The 27,718-nt window shown below is 39.7% G+C and overlaps 1 protein-coding gene across 13 annotated transcripts in view; it reads right to left on the bottom strand.

Moving 5' to 3' along the window:
- Positions 1 to 27,718, bottom strand: part of TRIM2 (tripartite motif containing 2) — an 88,145-nt gene that overhangs the window by 5,256 nt on the left and 55,171 nt on the right. For all 13 annotated transcript variants that reach the window (XM_061373902.1, XM_061373893.1, XM_061373860.1 and 10 more), the window contains exons 4-11: positions 24,554 to 24,705; positions 23,717 to 23,897; positions 19,913 to 20,636; positions 11,276 to 11,379; positions 9,813 to 9,980; positions 3,502 to 3,670; positions 2,772 to 2,842; positions 253 to 393 (exon numbers count right to left, since the gene is read on the bottom strand). In XM_061373902.1, the coding sequence (XP_061229886.1) occupies positions 253 to 393; positions 2,772 to 2,842; positions 3,502 to 3,670; positions 9,813 to 9,980; positions 11,276 to 11,379; positions 19,913 to 20,636; positions 23,717 to 23,897; positions 24,554 to 24,705 (1,710 nt within the window). The remainder of the gene's footprint in view (positions 1 to 252; positions 394 to 2,771; positions 2,843 to 3,501; positions 3,671 to 9,812; positions 9,981 to 11,275; positions 11,380 to 19,912; positions 20,637 to 23,716; positions 23,898 to 24,553; positions 24,706 to 27,718) is intronic.

A 27,718-nucleotide genomic window follows, 5' to 3' on the forward strand; every position in this document is an offset into this window, starting at 1 on the left:
TGGGGAACGACTTGGATTCAAAAGCCTTGGTCAGAGTAACCATCAGAGTTACTAGCAGTCACACTGGAAAGTCATCTGACACCCCCAGTTCTAAGTGTGGACAGAGCAGCAATGAGGCTTATAAAAATCTGTGTTAAAAACCACATCACTTCAAATGCTATCATCTTGCTTCTTGGGAAGTCTTAAGACTTCAGTAGCCAGAGTTATCATCCATTTCTTAATCAAGCACCTTTGAAATACAGAAATTTCTACCTGTATTCGGCTGTTTCCCCAATCCGCTACAATAATATTTCCATTGGAATCTACAGCTACTCCAGTTGGTGCATTAAATTGTCCATTTCCTTCTCCATTTGACCCAAACTTCAGTATGAATTCTCCCTCCTGGTTAAAAACCTGTATGGGTTAAAACAAAAACCTGTGTGTGACATATAGAATACAAACCTAGGAACTGAAGAGTTCCCAGGAACACAGCCATACACACACACACATAAGGTGCCCATCTCTCTGTCCAGCTCCATTACACCAAACAGTATTTCCCATTTCATTTAAGATCTGATTCAGCTCAGACACAGAGGGGAGGACCCCAGGAGCCCTTCTACAGCTTGTGCATCTTGAATTAAGAGGAGCTGAGTACAGATATGGCACTGGGAGTCAGTCCTACAGAAACACAACTGAACAGATGCACTCTGACTTCAATAATCTAACACATACTGAGAATCATAGCATGCTGCTCTCTGTACAGACAGTTTAGTAACTGAATTCTCTGTGATGGTAACAGGTTTAGACAGCAGAAAGACGGAACCAGTCGATGACTATTCTGCCAGTGACCTGGATGCACCAGTGGGACCAAGTGAGATACAGGATGTGTCGTTTACATAGTACCATGCCATCTCTATTTCTTTTGGTCCATCTTGGACTCAGGCCCAGCTGCACCAAAGGTCCAACAACCTTTTTAGATCCCAGGTGTGGCTTGCACAAGAAAATGCAAAGACCTAACAAGTGCCAAGTGCACACTGAAGTGCTAATGAGGTGCAAGATGTGAGGAAATCATCCTGTTCTTGAACACCCACAGTGATGAGAAAAAAGGCATATGGTGGAAAAAATGAATGAAGTACCAGGTTGGTGCCTCAGATGATTAAAGGAAGTAGAAAAAACTAAACTAATTAAAAAAATCAGGCAATGATATATTGCTCTCTGCCTGGGTGTAAGTGGGGATGGTGAGTGACGGAATGAGAGAGAAGCCTACACTGAGTAGATTTTTCCATAGAATATGCCCGAAGGAGGGGATGTGCTTGAAGGTTGATGGGGAAGAGTAATGTTGCTGGGTGGCAATATTTAATTCAAGATACAGGTGGCAGGAAGACTTTTGGGACCCATAAGAGTGAAATTGATTTATTTATAAACTTATTATTTAAACCAAAATATACTTTTTCCTCTTCACCATCTAACAAAAGATAGCAACATCACCCAGACTATAAATGACTCTCCAGAATGCCAACAATTATCTGTACTGATTTAGAGGACACTGCAAAAATAATAATCTTCTCCCGTTTATTAGTACCAAACTGTGACAACTAACATTTTTATCCCATTGACTCACACTGGAGACAGATGGGAACACTCTGTTCTCATTAAGAATGCAACAATTAGAAATTTGCTAAGATGTCACACTTCTTACATCTCTTCACTTGCTTTTTTTCATTTTAGGTTGTCCTTGTTAACTCTCTCCAGCGTTCTTGTTACCATGACAAGCCCTGCTGGTGGAGGGGTCATTATGGGAGCCATAGGCCTCCTGATGCTAAACCACAGGAACAATCTGTTTTAGGGCTCCTGCAGCAGGCTTAGTTTCTTTGTTGTAATCCAAACCATGAGCTACTATTTCTTCTCTAATTCTCCTCTAATTCCAAAAGGATACAAAAGCAAAGTTGCTATTCAGAAGCTAGATGATTCACTCAGGATATGAGGGTGTCTATGGTCTGACAGTGATTTCCTCTTTCAGATGAAGAACTGGACTGAGGTTTCAATCAGAATCCTCAATCGTTGTGCTCAGTCAGAACAGGCCACCATTAAGTGAAATCCCTGGGATCTCATTGGTGTATGAGACCAGTGCACCTGTCCTGAGAACTGGGACAGGACAGCGCTCTGCTGCCCGTGTCCTCCTGCTGCTGCTGTGTGTTGATGGAGGGAAAAAGAGCATGGAAAGTGACTGAAAGTGAATGTCGTGGCCTGAAAACACACATGCAAAGGTGAGCAATTTCTGAAATGGCCTGTAGCTCTTCATACACTTTTTCTGCCATGTGACCTGTATCCTTGCATTGGTTTATTACTGGGACAAACAAATATACCACCCTATCTCACCATGGCTATTTAACAGGTATGGAATTAAAGATTGCCAGGTACTTTGTTACACCTTTATTAGAAACGTGGGAAGCTTTTGTTGGGAAATTCAAAAGCAGTTACCAGACTTACTTAAAATAGGAAAGAATATAGGATAAATAACAGGTTTGGCAGAGAGCTAATCACTAAATTGATATTATTTATCTTAGGTACAACTTGTGTTTATGCAATTGAATTAGAGAACATTATAGTGGCACCAAAGGCAACAGATTATATCTCTATTAAGCAATGCACTGCATGCAAAGGTCTCTGCAGTCATTCTGTCATATGTCATACATACAGTGTTATATCTTTGGTTTTAGCAATACTTTATTTTCCCCACAAAAGTACCAGGGTAAAGTAAAACTTTCTGAGTTGCCATTAATTGACAGTACCTTGACAGAATGGTTATGAAAATCTGTAATGATTATTTCATTGTTGCTGTTTACAGCTGCAAAATGAGGACCTGCAATGCAAAGGAAGAAACAAATATAAACAATAACAACACGAAATCAAAATGTTTTCTTAATTAAAAAGGTTATTCAGCCTGCCAGAATATTTTATTTGGCTTCTAAGCAATAATAGCCAAGTTGAGAATATCAGTTTCAAGTTAGGAGTAATTTCATTTCATGTTTTAAAAAGCTCAGTATGCCTTTTCCTACCATTTTTCATTTGCATAACTGTGTCTTCCTGATCTCAGTCTGAACACTATTTCCTTACACTCATTTTCTAATGGGAAGATAACAGCGCACTGGTTAATGTGTATCTGATCACTGGAAACACAAAGCACCATGTAGCTTATTATCATGAGCAGCTGCAAATGGGCATTACAAATCATTTATAAAATACTAGTTAAGATCAGTCTTTCTTGGGTCAGTGGTCCGAAGTGCTTCCAGGCATGGGGAGGTAGATAAAACAACCTGGTTACAGCTCTGTTTGCAGAACAGATGTTGCTGTCTTCCCTACCAATTAAAAGGTGAGGTGAACAGGAGCTGTATGTTTAGTAGAAACTTTCTCCCCCAGGGAAAACAAGTAGGAAATAGCGTCTTCAACGTGCTCAAACATCATTCAAATGTGAGCAGAAGAAGCAAGAAAAGGGGATTAACATATTACCACCAAGTGTACCTGCAAACTGCTTGTCACCGTTTCCTCGACTGCCGAACCTGGTCACTATTTTCCCATTTGGCTGGAAGATGAAGACACAGCATGCTTTATTGTCCACTACAATGATGTGTCCATTACGATCCACAGAAACACCTTTAGGGCCCATGAGCTTTCCTGACCCAATTTTGGCCTAAAAGGGAAAACACAAAACAGGAAAATATGTTGGCATGATAGAAATAAGTTAGTACAGTTCAAAGATTGCATTACATGCTGACAGTGGGATGGAGAGACATTTTTTGTCATCAAAAGTTTTCCAGAAGGAAGTGATAGTTTTTATCAGCTCTTATTGTATACTTCATAATTTTTTTCTTCATCGAAAATAATGACTTCTTTCTGTATGTCCTTTCTAGAGTGGAAAATCTGCCACCTCAGCAACCGAGTCTAAATACACAACTCATAAGAAACACAATCTCAGTCGATGTGGGGCAGGCAGTAGAAACTGTCTACCTGGATTTCTCTAAGGCTTTTGGTAGTTCCCCACAGCTTCCTCCTGGAGAAACTGATATATTAGTCTTGACAAATGGTCTGTGTGGTGGGTGGGAAATTGGCTGACCAGAGGACGGTGGCTAATCACTCCTTTTCCAGTTTGTGACCTATCCCCATTGATTGATATTGGGCCCTACGCTGTTCAATGTCTTCATAAGTGATCTGGGTGATGGGATCAAATGATGAAGTTTGCCAGTACTATCAAACTGATTGGGGAAGTGGGCAATTCGGAAGGGAGAGCCACCCTGCAGAAAGACCTTGGTAGGCTGGAAGAGTGGGCTAACAAGAACCTGATGAAGTTCAACAAGGACAAGTGTAAGGTGTTGCACCTGGAAAAAAACAACCCAGGAGTGCAGCACAGGCTGGAGTCTGCCCAGCTGCAGGGCAGCTCTCTAGAAAGGGACCTGAAGGTCCTGGTGAACAACAAGCTCAATGTGAGTGAAAAGTGTGCTGCTGTGGTAAAGAAAGCCAATAGGATGCTGGGTTACATCAACAGGGGCACTACCATCAGAGATAAAGAAGCCATCATCCCACTCTACTCAGTGCTGGAATACTGTGTTCAGTTTTAGTCCCCGCTAAGCAAAAAAAGATGTGGTCAGGATGGAGCTGGTTCAGAGAAGGGCCACAAAGATGAACTGAGCGCTGGGAAGCCTGCTGTATGAGGAAAGGCAGAGATAACCAGATTTGTTCAGCATAAAGAAAAGAAGGCTCAGAAAAAGAATGGCTTATTACCATGTTCCAGTATTTAAAGAGTGGCTACAAAGAAGACAGAGACTCCCTTTTTATAAGGAGTTGCATGGAAAATACAAGGGCGAATGGGTACAAGCTACTGCTGGAGAGATTCCATCTGGACACAAGAGGAAAAATTTTCACAATGAGAACAATTAACCATTGGAATAATTTCCTCAGGGAAGTGGTGGAATCCCCAGCAGTGGACACTTTTAAGATTCAGCTGGACAGGGTGCTGGGACATCTAGTCTAGGTCATGCTTCAATCCAGAAGTTGGACCAGATGATCCTTGAGGTCTTTTCCAATCTGGTATTCTATGACTCTGTGATCTCTTTGGTGGAGAACATAATTTCCTGTTTCCATCAGAATTTAAATGAAGTAGATACTAAGATACCTCCTTTATGAAACAAGACCATCTTTGACCTCACTGCCTTTGCAGGGTGGAACAGATCACCACCTAGAACAGGCAATGCTTCTGACTTTTCTACCCCTATTCCCTTCCTATTGCAAGTGATGAGGAGCAGCTGAAACTGTTAGTCTGTGACTAACTATCAAGGTGAGACAGATTACAGGGCACAGAGAAGATTCATAACCTGACTCATTTCCCTCAATTCTCTAATGTTTTCAAAGCAAACATCCATGTTGATATCTGAAGGAGCTCAACTAACCTTAGTAAATCCCATGCTCCTATTCCACAGTGCATTCTCACAGGTGGGGTTGAAGGTAAAAATAGAAGGTATCCCAAACTAAAGCTATCTAAGTTCCCTGATGCTGTCTGGTACAAATTCACCAGCATTACTACAAAACATCTTTCAGTCTCAAATGAAGAAAACTCCAAGGAGTAAATCTTTCAGCTTCAAGACTATGCTTAGCCAATATGCAATGATCATGTATCTGTTTTATGGTCAGGTACATACACTGTTATAAAATGCTAAATATTTAGGAAAAACCCTCCCAATTAAATCATGCTAAAATATCCCCAGGGAAAACTATTAAAAATGACTTTGTGTTCACCAGGGGAAAGATATGAGCAAGCCTACAAAATGTATTCAGGTTTGCATAACAACAAAGCAGCAAAACCATAAACTAATGCAAATCAGTAGATTTATTTCCTTTGATGTGATTAAATCATATTCCTTTTTTTCCTCTGGGATGCCACTGTGTTTGTCTGCTTGTGCACTGCACCACCTCCTTACTTCCAGGATTCCTATGACTCAGTCTCATGAGTAAAGTGTCAATACATATGGAAAAAAGTCATGAATAAATCATGTACTATGTTAATGGGCACTCAGTGCTGAGAAGAGTAATAAAAATCACCATTCTTGAGCCAGAATTTCATATATAATTTGCAGGCAGCAATAAATTAAGCCCAGCTAGACTTTGCAGTGCTTTTTACAAAAAATCTCTGTTTCCAGTTTAGATCAAAATATGCTGATGACACATTACTGGGTCTGGCTGAACATACACTTTGTATATTTTTGTTTCAGAAGGTTTCTTAGAATTATAGGTTTGATTATTCGGAACAGAACATTATGAAACCCAGTCATTCCTGTTAAGTGTATGAATGGAAGTATTTTCAGACTTTTCTGCCATTAGAAATGAGAAAAGTATAATGAATCATCTGAACCCTTAATACAAATAGTGTGTTTAATTGAATTCAGTCAAGGACATGATGTCCCTTATTTTATAGGATTGTGTGAGTTTAGACTGGTTTTCAAATATGTGTTTATAAAGCCACCCTACCGAGATGGAAAACATTCTACTGTGGGATATTGCTAGAGGTAAAGAAGTCAGCTAGCCTCTATAAAGATTTATAAAGACTTTTTCACTGTAGAAATAGGTGTGTTAGGGCTCTAACTCCACCAATCTTGTTGCTACCTGAAAGGTTCATGATTGTCAGGAGTTAATTTACAGACTTTCAACATACCTTCTTTTCCTACTGAGAACTTCCCTAATACAGAGATACAGCTTTGTCACACATTGCAATGTTACACATTAAATGGATTTATCATTTACACAACTGTCTTCATTCAACTCTAACCACTTAACCATACTCCATTTTCCTATCTGAACATGACACCCAGCTACAACCATCTTCCTTAATTCTTCTAATGAGACACAAAGAATTTTCTGTCAGAGAAAGTATTTCCTCTTTTCCCACTCATCTAAACCTGATCCCTGTTTGACTAATAACAAGCTATCTTAGATACAACCCTTCAATACTAGAAAGAAAGTAATTCTCAGAAGTCTAAGAATCATTTTCTTGGCTCTGTTCTCTAGTTCCTTCACTAGGTTTGAATACCAGCACTGACAAAGAAGCTCCTGCTGCTGCTTCACCATGTGTTCTCTCCTTGGCCTAGCAGTATGTCTTCTATAACAGTTTTCTTAAGCAATTTCAGAGTAATTTACAGAGGAAGCCCCAACACTGTTACCTGCCTTTTATAGATAAGGAAAATAGAGCACTGGGAAGTGAAAAGGAAGATCACTAGTTACCTGCAAGACCTGTGGCATAGGCAGTAACAGAAGCCTGAAATGCTAAGACCCCATCTGAGGCCTTACAAATCACAGGATAACATAGCTTCATTAAGAGACTCGTACTTTGGTGTAACCTCAGATTAGGGTTTGCCCACCTCTGCACTGTGCAAGTTTTACAGCCTTAGAAAACTGAGCTCTGTTTCTGTTTCTACCAGCAGCTGAGGAAGGTGACACATTTCTGCCTGGCAGCAGAGGTTGCTGGGGTAAGCCAGCCCTGTGCTGTATCAGGGAGATGCCTGGGCCTGGCTCCAGGGGAAATTTGCCTTCTGGCTCACATGACTATTAAAATGCTGCTAAGGCAGAGTAGGTGTAAGTAGATGTAGAAAGAGGGGGACAAAAAACCCACCCAAAATAGTTAGGTAAGTTCAGAATAGTCCCCGATAATGCCGAGTTAACAACGAGCAAACTGCCTGCATGAGAGATCATATACAATGGCTTGCAGGCACAGTCCTTTGAAGGGAAACACCATTATACCTTTATCTCTCTCTGTGTATCTTAGCAAGTGTTGCACAGTTTAATCTGACAGAGCCACTGTAAGAAATACCATTGTGAACACACAAGATATTACAAGGCTTTGGCCAGATTCCCACATGCTAGCTCTGTTATATCCACGTCCTGTGTTTCAACTGTATGATTATGCCTGCCCTCCATATGTAAAATGCTTCTACAAAACATTTGTATATTTTTTTCTCCCCTAACTATAGCCTTCTGCATTCAATCTAATAATAGTACTTTATATCATTGATGTTTCATCTCTCATTTCCGTCTAGTCTCAGGAACTATAAAGTCCAATGCATTAAATTGCCTGAACCACACAAACATTGCCAACTTTACACAGCTCTTGCAATCCAACAAAAGCATTGACTAAAACCAAAGCTAGGCTCCAGATCACAGGAACTACCTTAATAATTTATTTTTTTTAATACCTGTCCCCCTGCTGATAGTGTATAGCACATAAATCCTGGCTTTCCAGAGCCATGGCTTTTTTCTCCAGAGCTGGAACCATCCAAAATGCTGGATTTACACCATGTCTTGAGAAGGAAGGAAAATAAGCTCTCCATGCTCTGTGTCCAGATCAAGCCAGTTCACAGCAAAGATGTTAAAAATTATTTAAAACACACTTAGCTTACTCAGGTTATTTAGATTCTTAACTAAATCACGTCTTTCTTTGGTTTTGTTTTGATGCTTTCATTTCATTCAAGCACTTCAGCCAAAACCAATGTTTTCCTATGTAGCTGTACATTTTCAAAACTACTTGACAAGGAAAATCACATATTCTTTTCAAATGCAAGTGATTTGTATTTTTTTGACACTTGCATTGTATATTAGTATTGTTTTATTTTAGCTTCAGGTCTAGACAGGATCTGGATACTTTCATACACGTCTGTTTCCCAGCTGGAGGTCACTGAGGACTATGCAAGCACAGTTGCCTGTTTGCTATGGCATTTGTCACTTTGCAAAGCCTACTCAAAGGAAGGCTGTTTCTTAGTACACATGTGAGCATCTCTGGGCCTGAGCTTTTTGTTCATTAGGCTTCCAGAAAATTGGCCAAACAGGCAATTTCGTTCCAATGCAAGACTGTAGAACTAAGTAACTACGGTAGCAATTTCCCTGCAGGTCCTTTATCTCACTGAATGGTGTATACTGCTAACCTCTCCTATAGGTGACTATTTCTGGCATGCATCACCAGACTTGGTAACACATATTCAGAGAACACACCAAAGGAAGACAACCTCTAATTCTCTTTGAAATTGCACCTGAACCCAAACAGAATAAATATTGCAGGCTGTTCAGCATCAGTGTAGTGTAGTAGCTGCCTTCTTATTTTACTGCTATTAAAGGGATCAGAGGTGCTATGAAAATGAGGAGCGCTTTTCTCAGAACTTCTGATTTCTGAAACCTAAGACATTATTACTGCCTTTCAGTTTTTCTGGTGCACATCACTCCACCTAAAACACTCCTGTCTATGCTGTAGCGCTTGAACAACATCCTGGGTTGACCTTCCTTGCATTTATTACCAATAGGATCATACATGAATAATACACTTGATTTGCTGGTACATACAGAGTAAATAGAAGAAGCCATCATCAGTCTGCTACCTTATTTTTCATTGTCACTGGAGAACCTTATGTCCTCCTCATAAGTTTTTATGTCTGTCTGTGTGTATATGCATATATCCACACACCTTCCTGTACAATGAGAATACTAAAGATATGAAGGTTGTTGAGCTAGTCCAACTAAACTTGATTACTTTAGCTATCCCTGATTACAAGTTACGGAAAGGCATTTAAGCATGTAGTATGTAGAACTGTAAAATGGAACCTATCATCTCTATCTGGTAAAACATAAGCATCACAGCTGTGACCTCCTCCTATTAATTACACAACATGGCTGTATCATCACAATAATGGAATTTGGACCAAGTTACAACCAAAATATGTAGTTTCTGGACAAAAAAAAAAAAAAACACGTTACTTTGTAAGATAGAGAAAACTCTGGAGAGTTCCCGTGGTAATTCATACCTTAAATTTTCCATCTGATGAGAATATGCTAACCCATTTGTTATCATAATCTGCAATAATGATGTCACCACTGGGATGCACAGCCACTCCTGTTGGCCGCTGCAACTGGCCGGGAGACCTTCCTCGTATGCCAAAACGGCTCTTGAACTGACCATCATTGGAAAATATCTGTAACAGAAAACATTCATTTTAAATAACAACATCATCCGTGTCTTGAAGCATAGATTTTAGCAAGTCGCTAATGAACACTACAGTCAGAAAGAGAGTTAGGAACATGAAGAACATTTACCAGTCCATGTTTGAAAGTGATATGCATAATTTAAGAAGAGGCTTCACCTGGATCCTAAATCCTAAAGAAGTTCTCTGGACTTACACTGCACTGTTTCTTCAGTGATCTCAAAGTACTTAGCAAACGTTAGTGAATTAAGCTTCAAAATGTCCCTCTTAGCTGGAAGGAAGTGGTATTACTCCCATATTAGAAATGAGGAAACTGAGGCACTGAGCTACTTGGCCACAATCTAAGATTAAGTCAGTAGAAAACAGGAATAGGAGCAAAAAGAGAATTTCAGAATTTAGTAATTTGACTCCAGGGTAAGTATTAGGCCATTTCCTGAAAGATGTTTTAGCCACACAAAATTCAGTCCACTGGTTGTGTCCTCAAGCCAGGTAATTAGACACTAAACTTCCTCTGAAGTGGCTGCAAATTACACAGTGTGATGAATATTTGACTGCCTCTTTGAAAAGGCCTGGAAACTAATTCTTACTGCATGTGGCTTGCTGTTTCCCACATACTGAAGAGCAAGCCACACACTGCTGCCTTGTTCATTGCTACCACATGGGCAGCCTGAAGAGTGATGACAAATTGTTAATGGTAAAAAAGATACATAGCAAGCAAATGAAAAAACACAGCTTGATTTTCACACAGGTTACAGAAGGCAAGAAATCATGGTGTCAAGTGTGCTACCAAAGAGGAAATTTGATCATGGTATCAGACACAAAAAATCAATTAAGTAGACTAACAGCCATTTGAAAATGACATCTATGTGTTTATATTTGTATTTGCTTAAGAAATTATATAAAAATATAAATCTAGGTCATCCTGATCTAGATTTATAGTTGCAAACATGGAGTGATAAATTTACTATGGAAAATTATATTTACAGAAAGGTATTTTTCCAGGTTATTGCACCTTTTTTTTTTCTTTATTCACTGCCAAACTTCATAAGGAAGGGAAGTTAACTCTCATATATATACTAGATTTAGTGTAGATCTGAAAAAGATAGCTGCAGTTCAAGAAGATGGAATTATAATATATAACAAACAAGTTGAGCTTCCTCTGTATTTTCTAGATCTGCTTGATTTGTACGAAATGTGTCTGCCCTGGACTACAAAGGGGGTAGAGGTGTGGCAGTGGAGAGAGAAAGAAAACTGCTGGAAGTGGTGGAAGTGGCATATCCTCATACCTGCACACACTGGTTGTTACTATCTGCTATTAATATTTTTCCATTTGTAGATGCAGCTACACCTTGAAGATTTGTAAATTCACCTTTGTTTCTTCCTTTGGTGCCTAAAATAGAACACAAAGCACACAAGAAATCAGGTTAGGCAGGACTAACGAGGTAGGAACTAAGTGCCAATACACGCATTTATTACATCCTTGATCTACAGATTTCTGTTTTGAAGAGTTTTTGTATCTGCTACAGCTTCAAAGAACCATCTCAGTACCATCCACAGTTCTAAGTACAAGAAGCTCTTACTCTTTGGCATACATGCCAAAGAGTAAGCCCCCATCAACATAATTACCTCTTTGGCCTTCACAAATCAAAGCGTTCGCGATTTGCCTCTTGTGTGAGGGAACTGGTAAAATGTTTCCTCATAAGTGACAGACTTTTTTTAAACTTTGGATTTCTATTTAACTGAGAAGACAACGAAAAGGGTGGTACTGTGGGAACATACAGGCAGAGGCTAAGATAAGCTGAAGAGATGACAAGGTTTTAGTATAATTATCTAAATCTCTTCAGTGAAGTCACAAAGTTGAGATAGAACATATTGGTGAACACTTTGGATGAGGCCATTTCAAGACAGGGAAGTTTGCTATTCACTCATACACCGTTTTCAGTCATAGACTTTAAAAATTCCCTTAGAAGTGAAACTGAGATGAAGAACTGCCTTTGAATGACTGGGACATGTGGGCCAATGAGGACCAACAGTTGGAGACTGAATGTTTCTGGCAGAGACCTTAGATTGTTCCAATAAAGAAGCGTACACACACAGAGGTCCCATTTTTACCCAGAACAAATGCAACAGTAATTTACATAAAACTACAAGTCTTTTTCCCAGTGGCATAAGGGGATAAGGAGCTGTAGAAATGACAAATTTTCACAAAAGTTCATTAAGTTTGGGTGCCTCGGTACTTAAATGTTTGTTTTGAGATGCTCCAAGGACAGTCACACAGCAAACTGATGTCTTTAAAAGATCAGCCCTAAAGTGGCTGGTCCAGATTACATCTGGAGCACAGAAAGAGTACCCAGATTCCGGCTTTGTTTGTAAAGGAGGCTCAGGGGTCTTTAGACAAGACTGCAGCTATGATCTTGGACCCCAAGGCTATTCATAAGGAATGAATGAGTTTTGAAACAAAAAGTCTCTCTGTAAGCTGTTCTTTCCAAGTCTTGGATGCAGCACTATTTTTCCTGGTGAAGTATTTTTATAAGCATTCACTGGCTGCGTATCAGACATTAATTGGTTTCAATATACTGGTTTAACTGAAAAACTTGCATTTTATTTTCATCAGTCCAAAATATCCTGGAGCTTGGTGATTAAAACTGTTCTGACTGTGATGCCCAATATAAGACATACATATTACCTCTGATTTGTGTTTAGCTTTCATTAGGGATATATATGCTCTTAACAACCCTTCTTTCTGCCATAGTGATGGGTATGGGATGCATATTTCCTGTCACTGCCTAACAAGTAACATTTAATTCCTCTGCACTTGGTGGTGTGAGCATGTCCCTTTGCTTCAAGGCTTGTTTTCTTGAACTCCAAATGCTCCATCCCCTAAAAAAGGCAAATACTTCTCAGTTTTTGTACTGTAAGGGGAAAGCACATATTCAGGGAATAGCGAGTTACACACCAATTACATTACCCACACTTGAGCCATTTCTGTGTATTCTGTTAATGAGCAGTGCCTGAGGGATGCATGCGGTAATTTTTTTCCACCATATGCTAATGATAAGTTTCCTTTTTGCCTTTTAGCCAAAGAGAATAGATGAAAAGGGAGAAACATTCCTTTTACTACTGAGAGTAAAGGGAAACCATTTGTTAGAAAAGAGGAGGCATAAGCTAGAGCATCTGGAACCAACTAGCACAAGCTATATGGAATGTTCTTTATGTGCTTTACCCTTAGAAAAATCTTCTTGAAAGTCAAGGAATTTCATTTTTAAAGATAAGAGAGACCTATATAAAAAGTTACTCAGAAAGTTCTTCAGTGGGTTCTTGTAAACGTACATCAAAGGAAAAGGAGAACAAATTACCCAGGAATGCCATAGTCACATTTCACAGTAAGTTTAAGAAATAGTAATTTATTAGCACAGTGTGCATGAAATTCAGCTCCATGCGCTTTCCTTCTATATAGTACTTTGCAGCTATTAAACACATTACATAGGCCCTAATTTGCACACAAGCCTTGACATAGCCCCCTCTGCAGTGGCACAAATTTCTCTAATGAAAAAAGCTGAGATTAGTGAAACACAGCGTATTTCCTAACTTATGTTCAAGAAGAATACAGATAACTTTGAACTTTCTGATCTGAATAATTCCGTATGGCAGCGAAGATCCGAATCCAAGCTTAGGCAGTGGCAGGAGTTCAGATGATGAGAGGAAAGCTTTTGCTAAAGCATGTCAGCCTCTGGAAAAGCAGGCTCCTGCAATTGACCCTGTCATGCCAAAAGATAATAGCTCCTTCCTGTAGAGATTCTTGCCTTGCAAACATACCTGCCTGAGAGACAGTCTTCGGCAAGTCTTTTCCTGCAAGATGTCACCCCTCTGTATCAAGGCACCCCATGCTTTTTCTTCTCTCAGTCATGGGAAGTCACCCATCTCCTTAGCCTAGGGAGGCACCAACATTTCACATGCACAGGGCTGGATCCAGAGGATAGTTGCAAAATCCTCATGCCAGTGCTCCCCAAGCAGCCTGATTTAGAGATGAAAGATCACACGTTTCATGCCTGTCTTTGCTCAGCCTTACCTCCCTCCTGTTCTGAGCTACTGCATGGCACAAAGGAGGAAAAGACAGATATTTTACTGCAACTTCTGTAGCAAGCTGACTGGGAGAGGACAGCAGAGTTTTCATTAGGGGAAGGGTGAACAGAGTTATTAGGAAGAAGATCTGCAGCCTGTGGTATAGCTCCTTTTATATCATCTTTGTATACAGATAATGAACAACCAGATTTGCCTTAGCATTATCTAATTCCTTCTGGTATTACTGAGCGTAGCCTGCACAAATCAGTTAATTTCACTTTGAAGATATGCTTTCAACAAAAAGCATCCATTTTCAGCTCAAGACAATCTAGCACATGGAAAATGCTTCATAATTTCAATCTGTTATTCTTGAACAATACAAGCCATATTAAATCTCACCAAAAAGAAGGAAGGGGGGGGGGGAACAACCCCCAAACCAAAAGCCCATTAACTTTACAGAAGATGTTAAAAATTACATCATGCAACTGTAATAATAATTTGCTCTGTAAGTGCTGGGCATCTGGACAAACCTGCTGCACAATGTACATTTTTTGATTATCATAGTAATAGGAGTGTCTTTTTCTTTCCAAGTTTTACAAATATGACACACCTCTCTGCTTGCTGAGCTAGATCTACCAGCTTCCTAAAACACAAAGAAAAACCATGTCACTGCCCCCAGCAGGAAGGAAATGGATTCAGAAAGACAAAAACCCTGCAGAAAGATTACAGATTAATGGAGAGACTTTCTAGGTTGCAAGTAGCCATAACCTGTTCTGTAAGTACAGTTTCTTTCCTCCTTACACCAGTTCAAATACTTTTTGAACTGCTCTGTATGTGGTACTGAAAAAAGCAATGAAACTAAACAGTATGGAGAAGTCTATATACATACTGCATAGACACATATGAAAGAGTTGCTTTCTTGTTCCCTACCTTCATTTCTTTTTTCCTCAGAGCACTAAACCATATTTAGTCAAATCTTACACATTCTGAGTATGTGATGACATCTCTCATAATAGACACAGCTGAAATACGAAAGGCTCTCTAGTAAAACTGCACCAAATCAGATTGTTAACAAGCTATGTGCTTACTGTAAAATAAATGTCAATGTTTCTAACCCAAGTTCCCATGCAAACCTAAATTTTAAATTCAGTCAATCTGTTGGATGAAGGCACACAATGTTTGTGGCCTTTAAAGAGGTATGAATAATGCAGTAGAAACTTTGTAGATACTCCCACACACTGATGGTAGTGAAGTTCGGGCTTATCTGTATTAGTTTGCTTTGCACAGAATCTGTCTGTGAGCCTCATGCTCTGCCAGGGAGGAGGGGAAGCCGGGAGGAAGCAGAGACAGGACACCTGACCCAAACTGACCAAAGAGGTATTCCATACCACAGCACGTCATGCCCAGGATGTAACTGGGAGTTACCCGGAAGGGCTAAGTGGACTGCAGGGTTGGAGGAGGTATCAGTCAGTGCTTGGTTGGGCTGGGGGGACGAGTTATCGGTCGCCTGGTGCTGAGGTGGTGTATTCTCTTCCCTTGTTATTTCCTTTATCATTACTATTATTGGTGGTAGCAGTAATGATTTGTGTTACACCTTAGTTACTAAACTGTTCTTATCTCAACCCGTGGGAGTTGCATTCTTTCTGAGTCTCCTCTCCGTCCCTCCAGGAGTAGGGGGAGGGCAAGAAGGGGGGGAGTGAGTGAAAAGCTGTCTGCCTGGGGTTAAACCACGACACCCACGCTGGGGATTCTCTGGACCATCTATAGAAGGGAGCTAACTGCAGTTGGGAAAATGTTTTTTCAAGATGTGTAACCATATAACCCATTTGTATTTTTTAAAAACCTCAAAAAGTATACATATCTATAGGCAGCTCTCTTCCTTTCAAACAGGACAATCTAATACAGAACTTCAGGCAGAGGCCTTCAGAGGAAAGTAAAGAAGGAACACCTGATCAAGAACCCCTTTACTCCGCCTAAGCCTGCTTTTAAACTGCACTAAAGCAATTATTACATAGGCCTTGTTCTTGGGTTTTTATGTAGAGCTCCTAATATACTTTCAGCATTGATAACAGACTAGAAGGTGACATCCACACCTACTAAGGAGGCTGACAGAAGGTACTGTTAAAGGCACAGAATCAGAGTGAATTACACACATTAAATGTACCAGCTAAACTTAGATGCTCAGTTACATGACTGAATAAACAACTAAACACAATCAGAGGAAAAGGAAAATTGAACTTTCTAGCAGAGAACCAGCTCTCCATCTGGCTGTATCTAATGCCAATCCCAAGTATAAATAAATGAAGAGAAAAACAAGTTAAAGTGGGAAATAGTACCACTACTGCTAAACGGTGTCAAAGAACCCAGTCACAAGAAGTGCCAGTAGAGAAAAAATACCAAGGCATATGGCATAGCACAGCAGAGCTAGAGCTATGGGGTCCTGGACAGAGTAGCTAACTCATGCTACCCATGGCTTTTAATCCTCCTTCAGAGATCAGGGAATAGATTTACCAGAGAAGGTGGAAGTTGTTGACACTGTGAACATCCCTCACCTCCATTATCCTCTGCTCAGCATGCATCTAAGGCAAAACAGCACGGTAACAGAAAAGAGCCTTCCCTTTCCACTTACGGAGGTAGCAAAAAACATGGCACAACAATTATTTTCTGGGCATCATAAGCACATTCTCATTTTCTTTTGTATAAACCAAGTACGTGCTACACAGACATTGCATGGACACCCTGTTAGAGATTATTCCTGTTTAAAACAAAAATTTCAATGTTAAGGATGCAAACTATCGAGAGAGAAGAGGACAAAACAAGAAATACTCTGTTCTTGTAAATATTAATTACATGAATGCATGAATGTGCACTCAATAGTTTGACCTTAAAATGTCTGAATAGAGCCACATACTGTTTTAAAAGCCATGAATAACAGAATGGGCAAAGATACAATGCACAATTCCCCATGAACAAAAGCACTTAACTGTACTAATGTTGTATTAATGCTATCTCTGTTAATCCTAGCACAAGAACAATCTCCTGCTAGGAGCTGATCAATTTACTTGTGCATAAAAGCCCTTACATCAGCATATATACAATAGCATACTCAGCATACTTGGATGCCAATAGGAATATTACAGTATGATTCTCCAACACAGCTGTGTGAGCTTCTGGCAGCTCAAATAGAAGATTTATCTTGCCCAGTTTAAACTACAAATCCAGATTTGGCCAGGGCTATCAGAAGAATTCAACAATGGGTTAAAAATAGATATGCAGTTGTATTGGAAAGCAGTGATAAACACTATTTTATGTTACCTCATCAAAAAATACGAAGTGAGCTGAAACTGGAACTAAACAAACTCTTAAATCCATAGAGACAATCCCTGTGAAAATGTCAGAAGTTTTACCTGTCTTCATTAATTTTGCATACTTTGGAAGAGTGTAAAAACCTAGAGCATTACAGCTGCAATGGCTTAAGAGACCTTTCAGACGATGCATACATAAGCCCACAGAAACCCAGAGGGACATCTCTATGTAGGGTCATTCTGTGAAATGATGGCTGAGAAGTGAACGTGCAATAGGATGAAGCATTACTCTCAGCTTAGTTTTTCAATAAAACAGTTGTCCATATATCCCAAACGTGGACACTCCTGACTGAGATGTTTCATCAAGCAAAAGCTCTGAGACACCCATAGCTCTTATTCTAATTATTTTTCCTTCTTTTTCTGGGGAAATAGAATGGTGAAGAAGGGGAGGAGGCAGAACTCCAAAACAAAGCACGTGGTCACGACGGCATCACGACACAAAGAAGGGCACTGCACTTTTTGGAAAACATTTAAGACTTCTAGAGTTTATGGTGTGTTGGAGAGAGTAGTTAAACAAAAGTAAAATCCAACAAAGACAACCAACAACAAAACCCAAAGCAGAACCATACCACTATTGATAGTCAGGCTAGAAATTGCTCACTAGAAGCAAGGGATACAGAAGCAGAAATGACAAGCTGAAAACACTTAATCCATACCAAAAGCTTTAAACAAGAATATTAACAGGTTTAAAATAATTTCAGGACATAACTTTTTTTTTTCCCTTTTCTCTTTTAAAGTATTTATATCTATGATTTCCACACTGGAACAAATTACTGCTTGATACATGTGAACAAGAGGGCTTGGTACTTAGTGAAGGTGTCAGCCAGTGGTTTCCTGTTACTCACAGGCACAATGTACCTGTGCAGGCTTTGCTATCCTGCTCCTACCTGCTACGGACGCACAGACTCTGCCTGTATCTGTCCATCCAGCTCTGTCTAGCATACAACATGTCACAACCATTCCAGAAGAAATTAGAGAGATGTTGTCTTTTTAAACAGGGTCCAGACATTCTTAACTATTTTGTTTAACCCTGATTCAAAACAGGGCCCCAGAAAGATCTAGGCTACATTTATACATATCCTCTGATTCTCTTACCAGTACCAGCAATGATATTAGGAGGAATTTCTTCACTGTGAGGATGGTGAGACATTGGAACAGGCTGCCAGAGAAGCTGTGGCTGGCTCATCACTGGCAGTGCTCAAGGCCAGGTTGGATGGGGCTTGGAGCAACCTGGTCTAGTGGAAGGTGTCCCTGCCCATGGCAGGGGTTGGGACTGGATGAGCTTTAAGGTCCCTTCCAACCCAAACCATTCTATGATTTTATCTTCTAGGAAATGCACTGGCCATCTGGGAAAGCTGGTAATTTTATGGGTGGCTTTATTCAAAGCTTACATTGCACTTCCCTATTCAGCAAGCAAAGCATGCTTCCTGAATTCATTTTCTGATAGAAAATCATAATGTTATTGCATGTACTCTCTACCAAAGCAAGGAATCTATCAGAAATACTGACAGATGAGAATCCAGATGGACAGGGTTATTTAACTGACAAATGGTGCCCAGATGTATTTTCAATAAAATGATTAATAAATCCTCCAGGATTAACTACCATCAGTTCTCTGCTACAAAGGAGGAAGCCACCTTACTCACTGGTTGTCAGACTCGGTAACACACACTGCTGAAACCCTGACTTGTACATATTAAAAATTAATCTGCCTTTTTTCTTTAGAAAACATTTTATTTCTTCACATTTTGCAAAATGAAAGTATTTTCTAACTGTATAAGTAGATATTATATTAATACAGTAGCCCATGGTACAGGCGATTAAAATGATGAATTATTATTATATAGCTTAAAACAAGCGTGTATCAAGAGACCTGAAAGAAAATCCCAGTAAATGGCACCAAGATGTTACATTTTTACCAAGAATTAGAAGTCCACAGATGACATTACACTATATAAAGAACCAAACATATTTAGGTGTTGGGGAAAAACAAAAATAAAAGAAACCATCATTTTGTCCTGTGCTGGCATAATGAAATAACTATATATGACCACAGGATTTATCATTTATAGTTCTAGGTCAGTGAATTAGATTAATCTCTAGGGCAACAGCTTTAGAGAAAGAGAACTCCCACTTCCCTTCTTGCCATGCAACTTTTTTAAGCAATTTAATCTAATCTAAAACATTGATCTTATTTATATTTTCATTTTAGGATGCCCAATAGAGTGCAGAAGAGGTGGTAAAATAAATACCGTATCCCAAATCAGACATATGCTTTTTTCAATCCAATGTCCAATTAAATAATTGCTGCAAACAGAATTTCTAAAGTATGTGCTTTTAAAATTTACATATGAGCAGAAGTCAAGAGGCCTAAAGATATTGTCAGGCAGCTCTACTTACAGCTTTAACCTTAAAATACTTCAACTTCCAGATTTTTTCAGTCAGTTTCCATGAACTATTTAAGACACATCAGTAGGAAGCAGACAAGTCACCTACCTATTCTGAAGATCAAATCGTCTTCAATGGGATTCTCTTTTCTTTTGCCGGTGCTGTACATGCTCGCAGGTCTCTTCACCGCTTTCTGCTTCACATGACCACTGCCAGGAGATTTAACACGCCTCTTAACCCCCTCAGTGGTAGGGGACACATCTGCTGATCTGACCACTTTAAGTTTGAATGGGCTACCCTTGATATGTTGATCATAAAGTCTCAGTGACAAAGTGAAGTCCCCTTCTTTCTGAACAGTATACAAAAATTCGTAAGTACCATTTTTATTGTCAAGTATTTCTCCATCTGCTACACTCCCATCAGGCGTGCTCAGTTCAGCAGTGAGGTAAGCATTCCCAGATTTACACAGCTCCCCATCTTTGTCCTTAGTTGTGATGGTAACAGACATGGGCTGTCCGATCACTGTCTGCCTCAGTCCCTCACCTGTGGCAACTGTTTCAGAGGCAACAGCATTGGTGGTTAAAATAGTACCCAGGTTGTGAATGGACTTCTTCAGGCCTTCTGTTTCCACTATGAAGTCCAACTGGTCATTTTCACGGGGCTGCAACGGGAAGTCCCGCTCAGCCAGTTCATTCAACTTGTCACTCATTTGCTTCTTCACCAGCAGAACTTCAGTTTCAGTGCCGTGGTTGAGGGCTTGGGCTGTAAAGTTGCTGCAACTTTTAATGCTTTCTTGTCCTTCAAGCAGAGAGTCCAGCTGTGTCTGCAGGACCTGTGTACATTACCAGACACCAGATTAGCATTATGTCACAGGAACTGTCCTAGCAAGATGTAGCATGCTTTATATCTGAAGACCCTTGTAGAAACCCAATTTATAGGGCTTTATTTTAGAGTTTATTTTAAAGTTTCATTTCCAAAAAAGTACCACACTGATCCCCTACATGTTCTTGAAATAACATGCTGCAACACAAAAACACATGCCCTGTTTTGGGTCTTCAAGGCTTCACAGATCCACTGCCGCACTAAGTTGCCTCACCTGCTCCACCTACCTCTCAGTATTCATAGTTAGTGAGATAATTACTGGAATTGAGCTGCATGCACAGGGGTAGAGATATTTTGGAGTCACAGGTCCATTACTAGGGGAGGCTGCAAGAAACTTCCTGAAAATTTCTTCGGAGCCCAGGGAAACCTTGGGTCGCTCTTCCATGGAGACAGACAAGAAGGCACTGTACCTCCATCTTGAGGGAAAGTGTGATTCCTGATCTAGATAAGTGAAGAAGGAAGTCTCTCCAGCAGAAATGGGTAAAATGATTCCCTAGTTTCAGCAGACAGGAAAGCAAAATGTAAAGGATGGATTGTGGATATTGGGAAAAGTTGGGTTGAATAGTCTGAAATTTTGGTGGGCAGCAAGCAGCTACTCTGTATTTAACACTGAGGAAGAGCTTTTATTATAGGCTTGGTTCTGTCCCTTGGTGTAAAATCCTTAAAACAATACTGACCTCAAAATCATTAGGTGTGGGCTGGGAACAAGGCTAACTTTTTGTTTAAAACCAATTTTGCAATGAATTGGGAAAAGGATCCCTGAATTATAACAACCTAGAAGAGAAATTCACGACAGTCGGGAAAACCCAAATGTTCCAGCTACCCCCAACACTCTCTGATGAAATCCACAAAGTACCCAATCACACATGTGGTACATTTTTCCCCACAGAGAAGAACGAGGGCACAGACATTCCTGTGCATCAGACAAGTTATTTTGTTGACCATCACTGTAAAGTAAATATTTTCCAAACTTTTCAATTGAATTTAAAGCAAACTTGGAGACTGGGTGTATTTATTGCTATGGCTTCTCTTGCAGAGACACACCATGTAATGACACCACGCTCTAAAGGCATTTTTCTTCTGATTTTTACAAAGCTGTCTGCTTTTCACCCACTGGAGAAAATCCAGGCTGATGAGAAAGTGATAACACAAAATCTTTGTCAAGCAAAACAGAATGAACAGATTTCAAGACTACACTGAAATCTCAAGTTATCTGTTTTTCTAGGCAAGTCTCAGGATTCAATACAGGGCATTTCGAATCTGCTTTGTGTTTATTCAAAGACACAAGTAGTTAAACAGATAGCTTAGCTAATAAAGTCCTAGGATGACAAAACCCCATATGCCTGGCATAAAAACCACAAACTGAGGAGGAAGACAATTTGCAGCTACATTTTAAACCCATTATTTTCTCAAAATAGTTTTCTTTCATTACAAAGATGGAAAATATTAAATCTTACCGTAGCTAATATTTAAAATGTATTTTAGAGTATTTTACACGAGGCCTCTTTCAGTCCATTGCACAACTCAAAATGAATAGCCAACTTTCTTCTAGTAAAGTGCAGCCCTTTCATTTTTATGTTTTTACAAAGTACGTGATCAGAATAACAGAATATTTGGGTTTGCATTATTTTGCAGCACCACTATTTATTCAAAAGTAAAATCCAATTCCAATAGCTCTTTTTATACAATCAGGGGAGATGCCTCTTTTATTGCTTTACAGCTTTGTAAAAATTTGGTTCTCTGATGCCCAAAATAGGTTTCAAACTATTTTAAATCCCTTTAAAAACAGTAAGAGAAATTAATATCATATTCCATCTTGTGTGAACTTTGTACATACCCTGAGTATATTTACTTGGTAAAAAAAATAAGGTTTTGTGACATCTTGAATACATTTAGAGGAACCTGGGATCTATGTCCAAGTTTTTGATGCTAAAAGCTCTGCAACTCCTGCTTAGCTCTGAAGATGTCTGAATTCTGTGCCCCGAGGGTTTTGGGCTCCGTGTGTTCCTGAAAGTACACATCTTGTGCACATGTTAGAATTCCTCCGTATTCACAGGCTCAGCAGTCCAATACCTTCCTAATGACCTAGCCTGTTCCAGATCCAGGAATGCAGCATTCCTCAGCTTCAGACATCTGGAGATGCTCAAGCTGCTCAGTAATTGCAGAGAATGCCCAAAGATGCTAACATTATCAGGCACTCTTGAAACTCCAGCTGTTGATGCTACTTTCTTTTGAAGGCTTTAAGGGAAAAGATCTTTCTTTATATAAAGCAGAAAAAAGATGCCCAGGAAGACAAGGACTAAATTATTTCATTTGCCTGATTCAGACTGACCAATCCTCAACAAGAACCCTATGCAACCAGGCTACAAGCTCTTCTTTGCAGAAGCACAGATTTCTGTCCTCTTCCTTTGAAGCTTAGTCTACTATACAGGGGGTAAAGCAAAATATTCGATCACCCAGATAGGAAATAAGAGAGTGAATACAGCTCTGGAATCTATTGCTGTCTGCATTCCCCTGAGAAAGTGAGATGTCCCTCCAATCTTTATGTATTCCAGCGAGTGACATCTAACATAATATACGTGAGCAGGCTCTTGAAAGGAAAACACTGCCTTAAAGCAAAACAGCAAGCCTTGCTCAGTTCTTCAGGAGAAATTGTTTGGCATGTATCTTCACGAAGGGAGGTGGTTGGGAGTCATAGGATTGCAGCCCAAGGATTTCAGACTTTCCTTTGGTGTTCCCTTATTGTCATCTATACTCTGTATGCTGGCTTTAAGCAGAGGTCTACTTAGAGTATTGGCCATTTTAGATCTTCACACACCATGCACAAAGGGCTACCTGCCCATATCAGGGTCTCAATTTCATTTATAAGGCTGGGCACCCACAAGCAAGGCTCTGCAGCACTTGATTTCAGGAAAACAGAGCTCTCCCCTGGATCTCAGACACAACTGGTCAAACTGGTGTCCTGCATCATTTGTAAAATCTGTTTGGTTAAATTAATAGGTTTTTATGGAAACAAAACATGCATCTTACTTTGTGTTTAAGGCCATAATTCACTTCCAGTTCCATAAGCAGCACGCTCTTCCGCACGTTTAAAGTCTTCTGGAGTTCATCAAAAGTGGAATGAATGTCATCTACAATGCTAGCCTTTTGGTTGGTTAACTGGTGTATGATTTCAGATATAAAATGAAGTGCTGAGTCGATCTCTGGAAGCCTGAGGGAGGGATTAAATTACGAAGATTGCTGTTTCAAAAGTCATTAAACATTGGCCCTTGCTCTGATATCTTTGATGAAACCATCTCATCAGCAGGCTGGCTTTAAACTCGGTCATTTCCCAGAAGTAAGTTCATTCCTTTTATAACCACACAGTGATTTTGGTCTCATAAAGTAAGGCTAAGCCAGGGCCCTCCCCTGTGGAAATCCATTAGACTTTAGGCATTTCTGACTATGAGGCCTTGTATCCTCTGTCCTTTATGCAAATGTATCTGCTCAGGAAGATATAACTAGACATATCCCACTTTCACCTTTTTTTTTAAGCCTTTCTGCCGCCATAGTGTTTGTATTAGTCTTTTAAGCATCCAGTATTATTTATTTATCATTAAATTCATGACTGGCTAGTATTTTTCTCCTTAATATTTTATGCCCCTTATTTGGAGGGCACTTGAATTTCTACTGGCTTCTGTTTTGTGAAGGATAGATTGGAACCTTTAGCACTTTTCTCTAACCCTTCAGTGCATTGTACTCAAAGGATTTTCTTTTCCTTATGCTAGCGTCACTGTCAGGCAAAAGTCCATTGCACATCTACCCAGGGTAACACAGAAAGCCAGCGGTAGAACTGAAAATAGAAGATAATCAGTGGAGTCTCCATACCTTTTGTTGACAGCATCCAGCTGGACTTGGAGGGAAGCCTTATGTTGTTCCACCACATCCTTGAGGGGTACCGTGGGATGCTCTGCATGCTCTCCTTCTGTACACTCCCGGCACATGGCAGTCTCACAGGACTGGCAGTAAAACTCCATCACCTGGAAAAGTGCACAACTCTAAATTCAAACACTGCAGCAGTAACGTCACTCAAAGGACATCTTACTGGGTCTTGAGCTCATGTTATTATGCAGGCTCTAAGACTAAGTTTCTCGTTTCTTAGCCACCACTGATTTCCTGCCTAAAAGATGGCTGTTCTATATTCATAACAAAATGCTGATTTAAATGCATTTCATTGCATCAGAAATTGTCACAACAGCAGCCTGGGAAACAGAATGCTGGACTTCAAGGCAGGCCCTAACATCATATTTATACTGTGTAATAGTAAGTTTTGGCATCTCTCTCAACTGCTCTCTGAAACAACTCGAAAAAACAGGGCATTCAAGTCCCCTCACTAACTCAATCCTTAGCCTCCTCATCCTGTCTGCCAAAAAGAGTGTAGACTTAGGATGTTTTTCATAACCAGGCCACCCAAGGAACATGACCTTGATGGAGCTCACCAAACAGCATGGGTTTTTGCTAGAGAAAGCCACTCTAAATGAATCAATGTGCTACAGAGAAAAATCCCCATATCTCATTACTAATCCCTTAAAACCATCAAAACCTCATATCTGAGATTATAATAAGAGTGCTGATCTAAACTTGAAAGGAAGAGATTGTTTCAAGCTGTTATGTACCCAGTAAGATGCTCTCTGGAGATAAAACCAGATCTTTGCATGTAATAAATACTCTAAATTCTGAATATGTTCATGAAGAGAAAGAAAGAGAAAAGTGCTGTGCCCAAAATAATGCACACAGATGCAAATTCAGCATAAGACTTTCTTCTACAGCTAGGAAGTCCTCAAGCACAAAGCATTTTAGGCTTATTAAAAGTGCATAAGGAATCTCATAGTATATGCTTCAAAGCGAGACACTGGCAGCTCTCTTGCATTCACAGCATAGCATCAGACTCTTGAATAACTCAGCTGATGCTTCTGGCACTTAGACCTTGCACACAAAGATGGCTGGGCTGGAGATGTTAGTTGACAACAAGATGATTGTGTAGACACAGCTGTTTTCAGGTGAGCAGAGGAACCTGTAACAGCACCGTGCAAAGTAGCTGGTTACTCCAAGACATCTTGAGAATTAGGAGGGTGAAGTAAGACCGTGATTTGCATGTGGCTATCAGCATTAATAGGGATTTGCCTTTTAAGCTCCTTTGTGTCTCATTTTCATTCTTCTCTCTTACCTCCATTCGCAAGATATGGGATTCACACACAATGAGGGTTTAAGACATTTGTTGGCCATTTGCGTAAGCCACTTCAGAGAAAATTTAAAAGCTGCTCCAAATAAACAGTGTAAGGTCAAATATATCAGCCAGGGAAACAAAACCAAACCAAACCAAAACAGACCTTCTAAACAATGACAACCCCTATCAACACTACTCCGGTCACTGTGAATTTAGCAGTTTCACATTAGTAGATCATTCAAGGCCTCACAGTTACTTTGGTAGGCACTAAGATGTGATGCAGTCTTACTGTGCCTAGAGGAAATGAGTTAAAAACAGTTTAGGCTTTAAATTCTTTTCAAAGGCTTCAAAAATTTGCAACCAGAAACAACCAAAAGGAGCAACATTTTATGTATCTTATTAGGATTTTTTTTTAGTCTTTTTATATAGTCAGAAAATTTCATTTCTTTTGAATGAGTGTCAAAAGTTCATCTTTCTGCCTCTTCATAATTTAATGAGCAGGTCCAAGATGTTTTAACAAGCCTTTATTTTTATCTTTGGATACAACAATTAGGGTAATTTAATATTTCTGTTTCCTATTGAACAATTCATAATAAACATATTTGCAGCAATATATATAGGAAAGAAAGCATCTCATTGGCATATTAAAGTTTAGCCTAATAAACTTCCTTCCTTTTTATTAAAGCACCAGAGAATCAATCACATAAGCTAGAATGGTAACAGCTTGAAAGCCACAAGGATCTAATGTGCATGTCTGCATAGAAACAGTCATCTTTGCCTCAGTCAAACTACAATCTTTTGAGTGAAGCAGCTTTTGTTTCCCATCAAAATCTGGGGATTGTGCCATAGCTGAAGGAAAAAAAAAAACCCCAGTATTAATACGATCCAGTCTTCAAGTGCCTAGATAAGCTGATTTCCTAAGATTTTGTGTAGCACTTCTTGATCAGGTGAGGTTCATTTCCAAATATAGACAGACACGTCTTACTGGCTTTTCCTCTCTTCCTTCCATGTCCAACATGGGTATCCCATTTTGTGACAGGCAGAACAGAATTTTGCCAGCAGAGAGCTCAGTTTGTTATCTGTAATGTTCATAAGAGTCTAACTCTGATACCCTGATTTTTTTATTTAGCCTCAGTGACACACTGAGTATTGCACAATGAGATACACAGCTAAGTGCCATGGTGGGAAGTACAGAGGTGAAGAGGAAAAGCGAGGTTTTATAAGGTCTGTTATGAAGTCACTTCATCACAGTACCAAGGATAGGTACTTCTTTATTTTTCTAACATAAGCATACAGGCAGTAAGTGACACCTGAACAAGTTCAGGAAATGTTTTTCTAGATGAGATCTTATACCTGTCAAATTTCCAAGCTATTCACTGATCTTCTGAGAAAAAGCTAGTCAGAGATAAGGCACTCTCTCCTGTTCCAAGCATTTAATTTAATATGGGGTATGCTCTCTTGTTACACTCCATAGGCAGAAAATACACTGCACCTATAAAAGCACAGATCCTAGACACTGGGCTGGCTCTCAGCTCAATTTCAAACAAAGCCCAAGCATGGACTTTTCAGGATGGGTGACTGCAAAGAGGCTACACCACTTACTACATATTATGAAGTAATGGACCTACAATTTCACAGCCTTCCCTGGTCTGGCTCCTGTACCTGCCCCTAAATGATTGTAGATCAATGTTTGCAAACCAAACTTCCAACAGGAGCTGCAGCGTTTAGCAGCTGAGGATAAAGCCAATCTTATTTTACCGTGTAGGTAGAAGATAAGAATCTTCTGTTAGGTTCAAAAGTTCCATCACGTATGTGCCCTATTACCT

Source organism: Neopsephotus bourkii, unplaced genomic scaffold (assembly GCF_033783945.1).
Source record: "Neopsephotus bourkii isolate Nb327-2 ecotype Australia unplaced genomic scaffold, CSIRO-AGI_Nbou_v1 NB_168, whole genome shotgun sequence".
NCBI lineage: Eukaryota > Metazoa > Chordata > Aves > Psittaciformes > Psittacidae > Neopsephotus > Neopsephotus bourkii.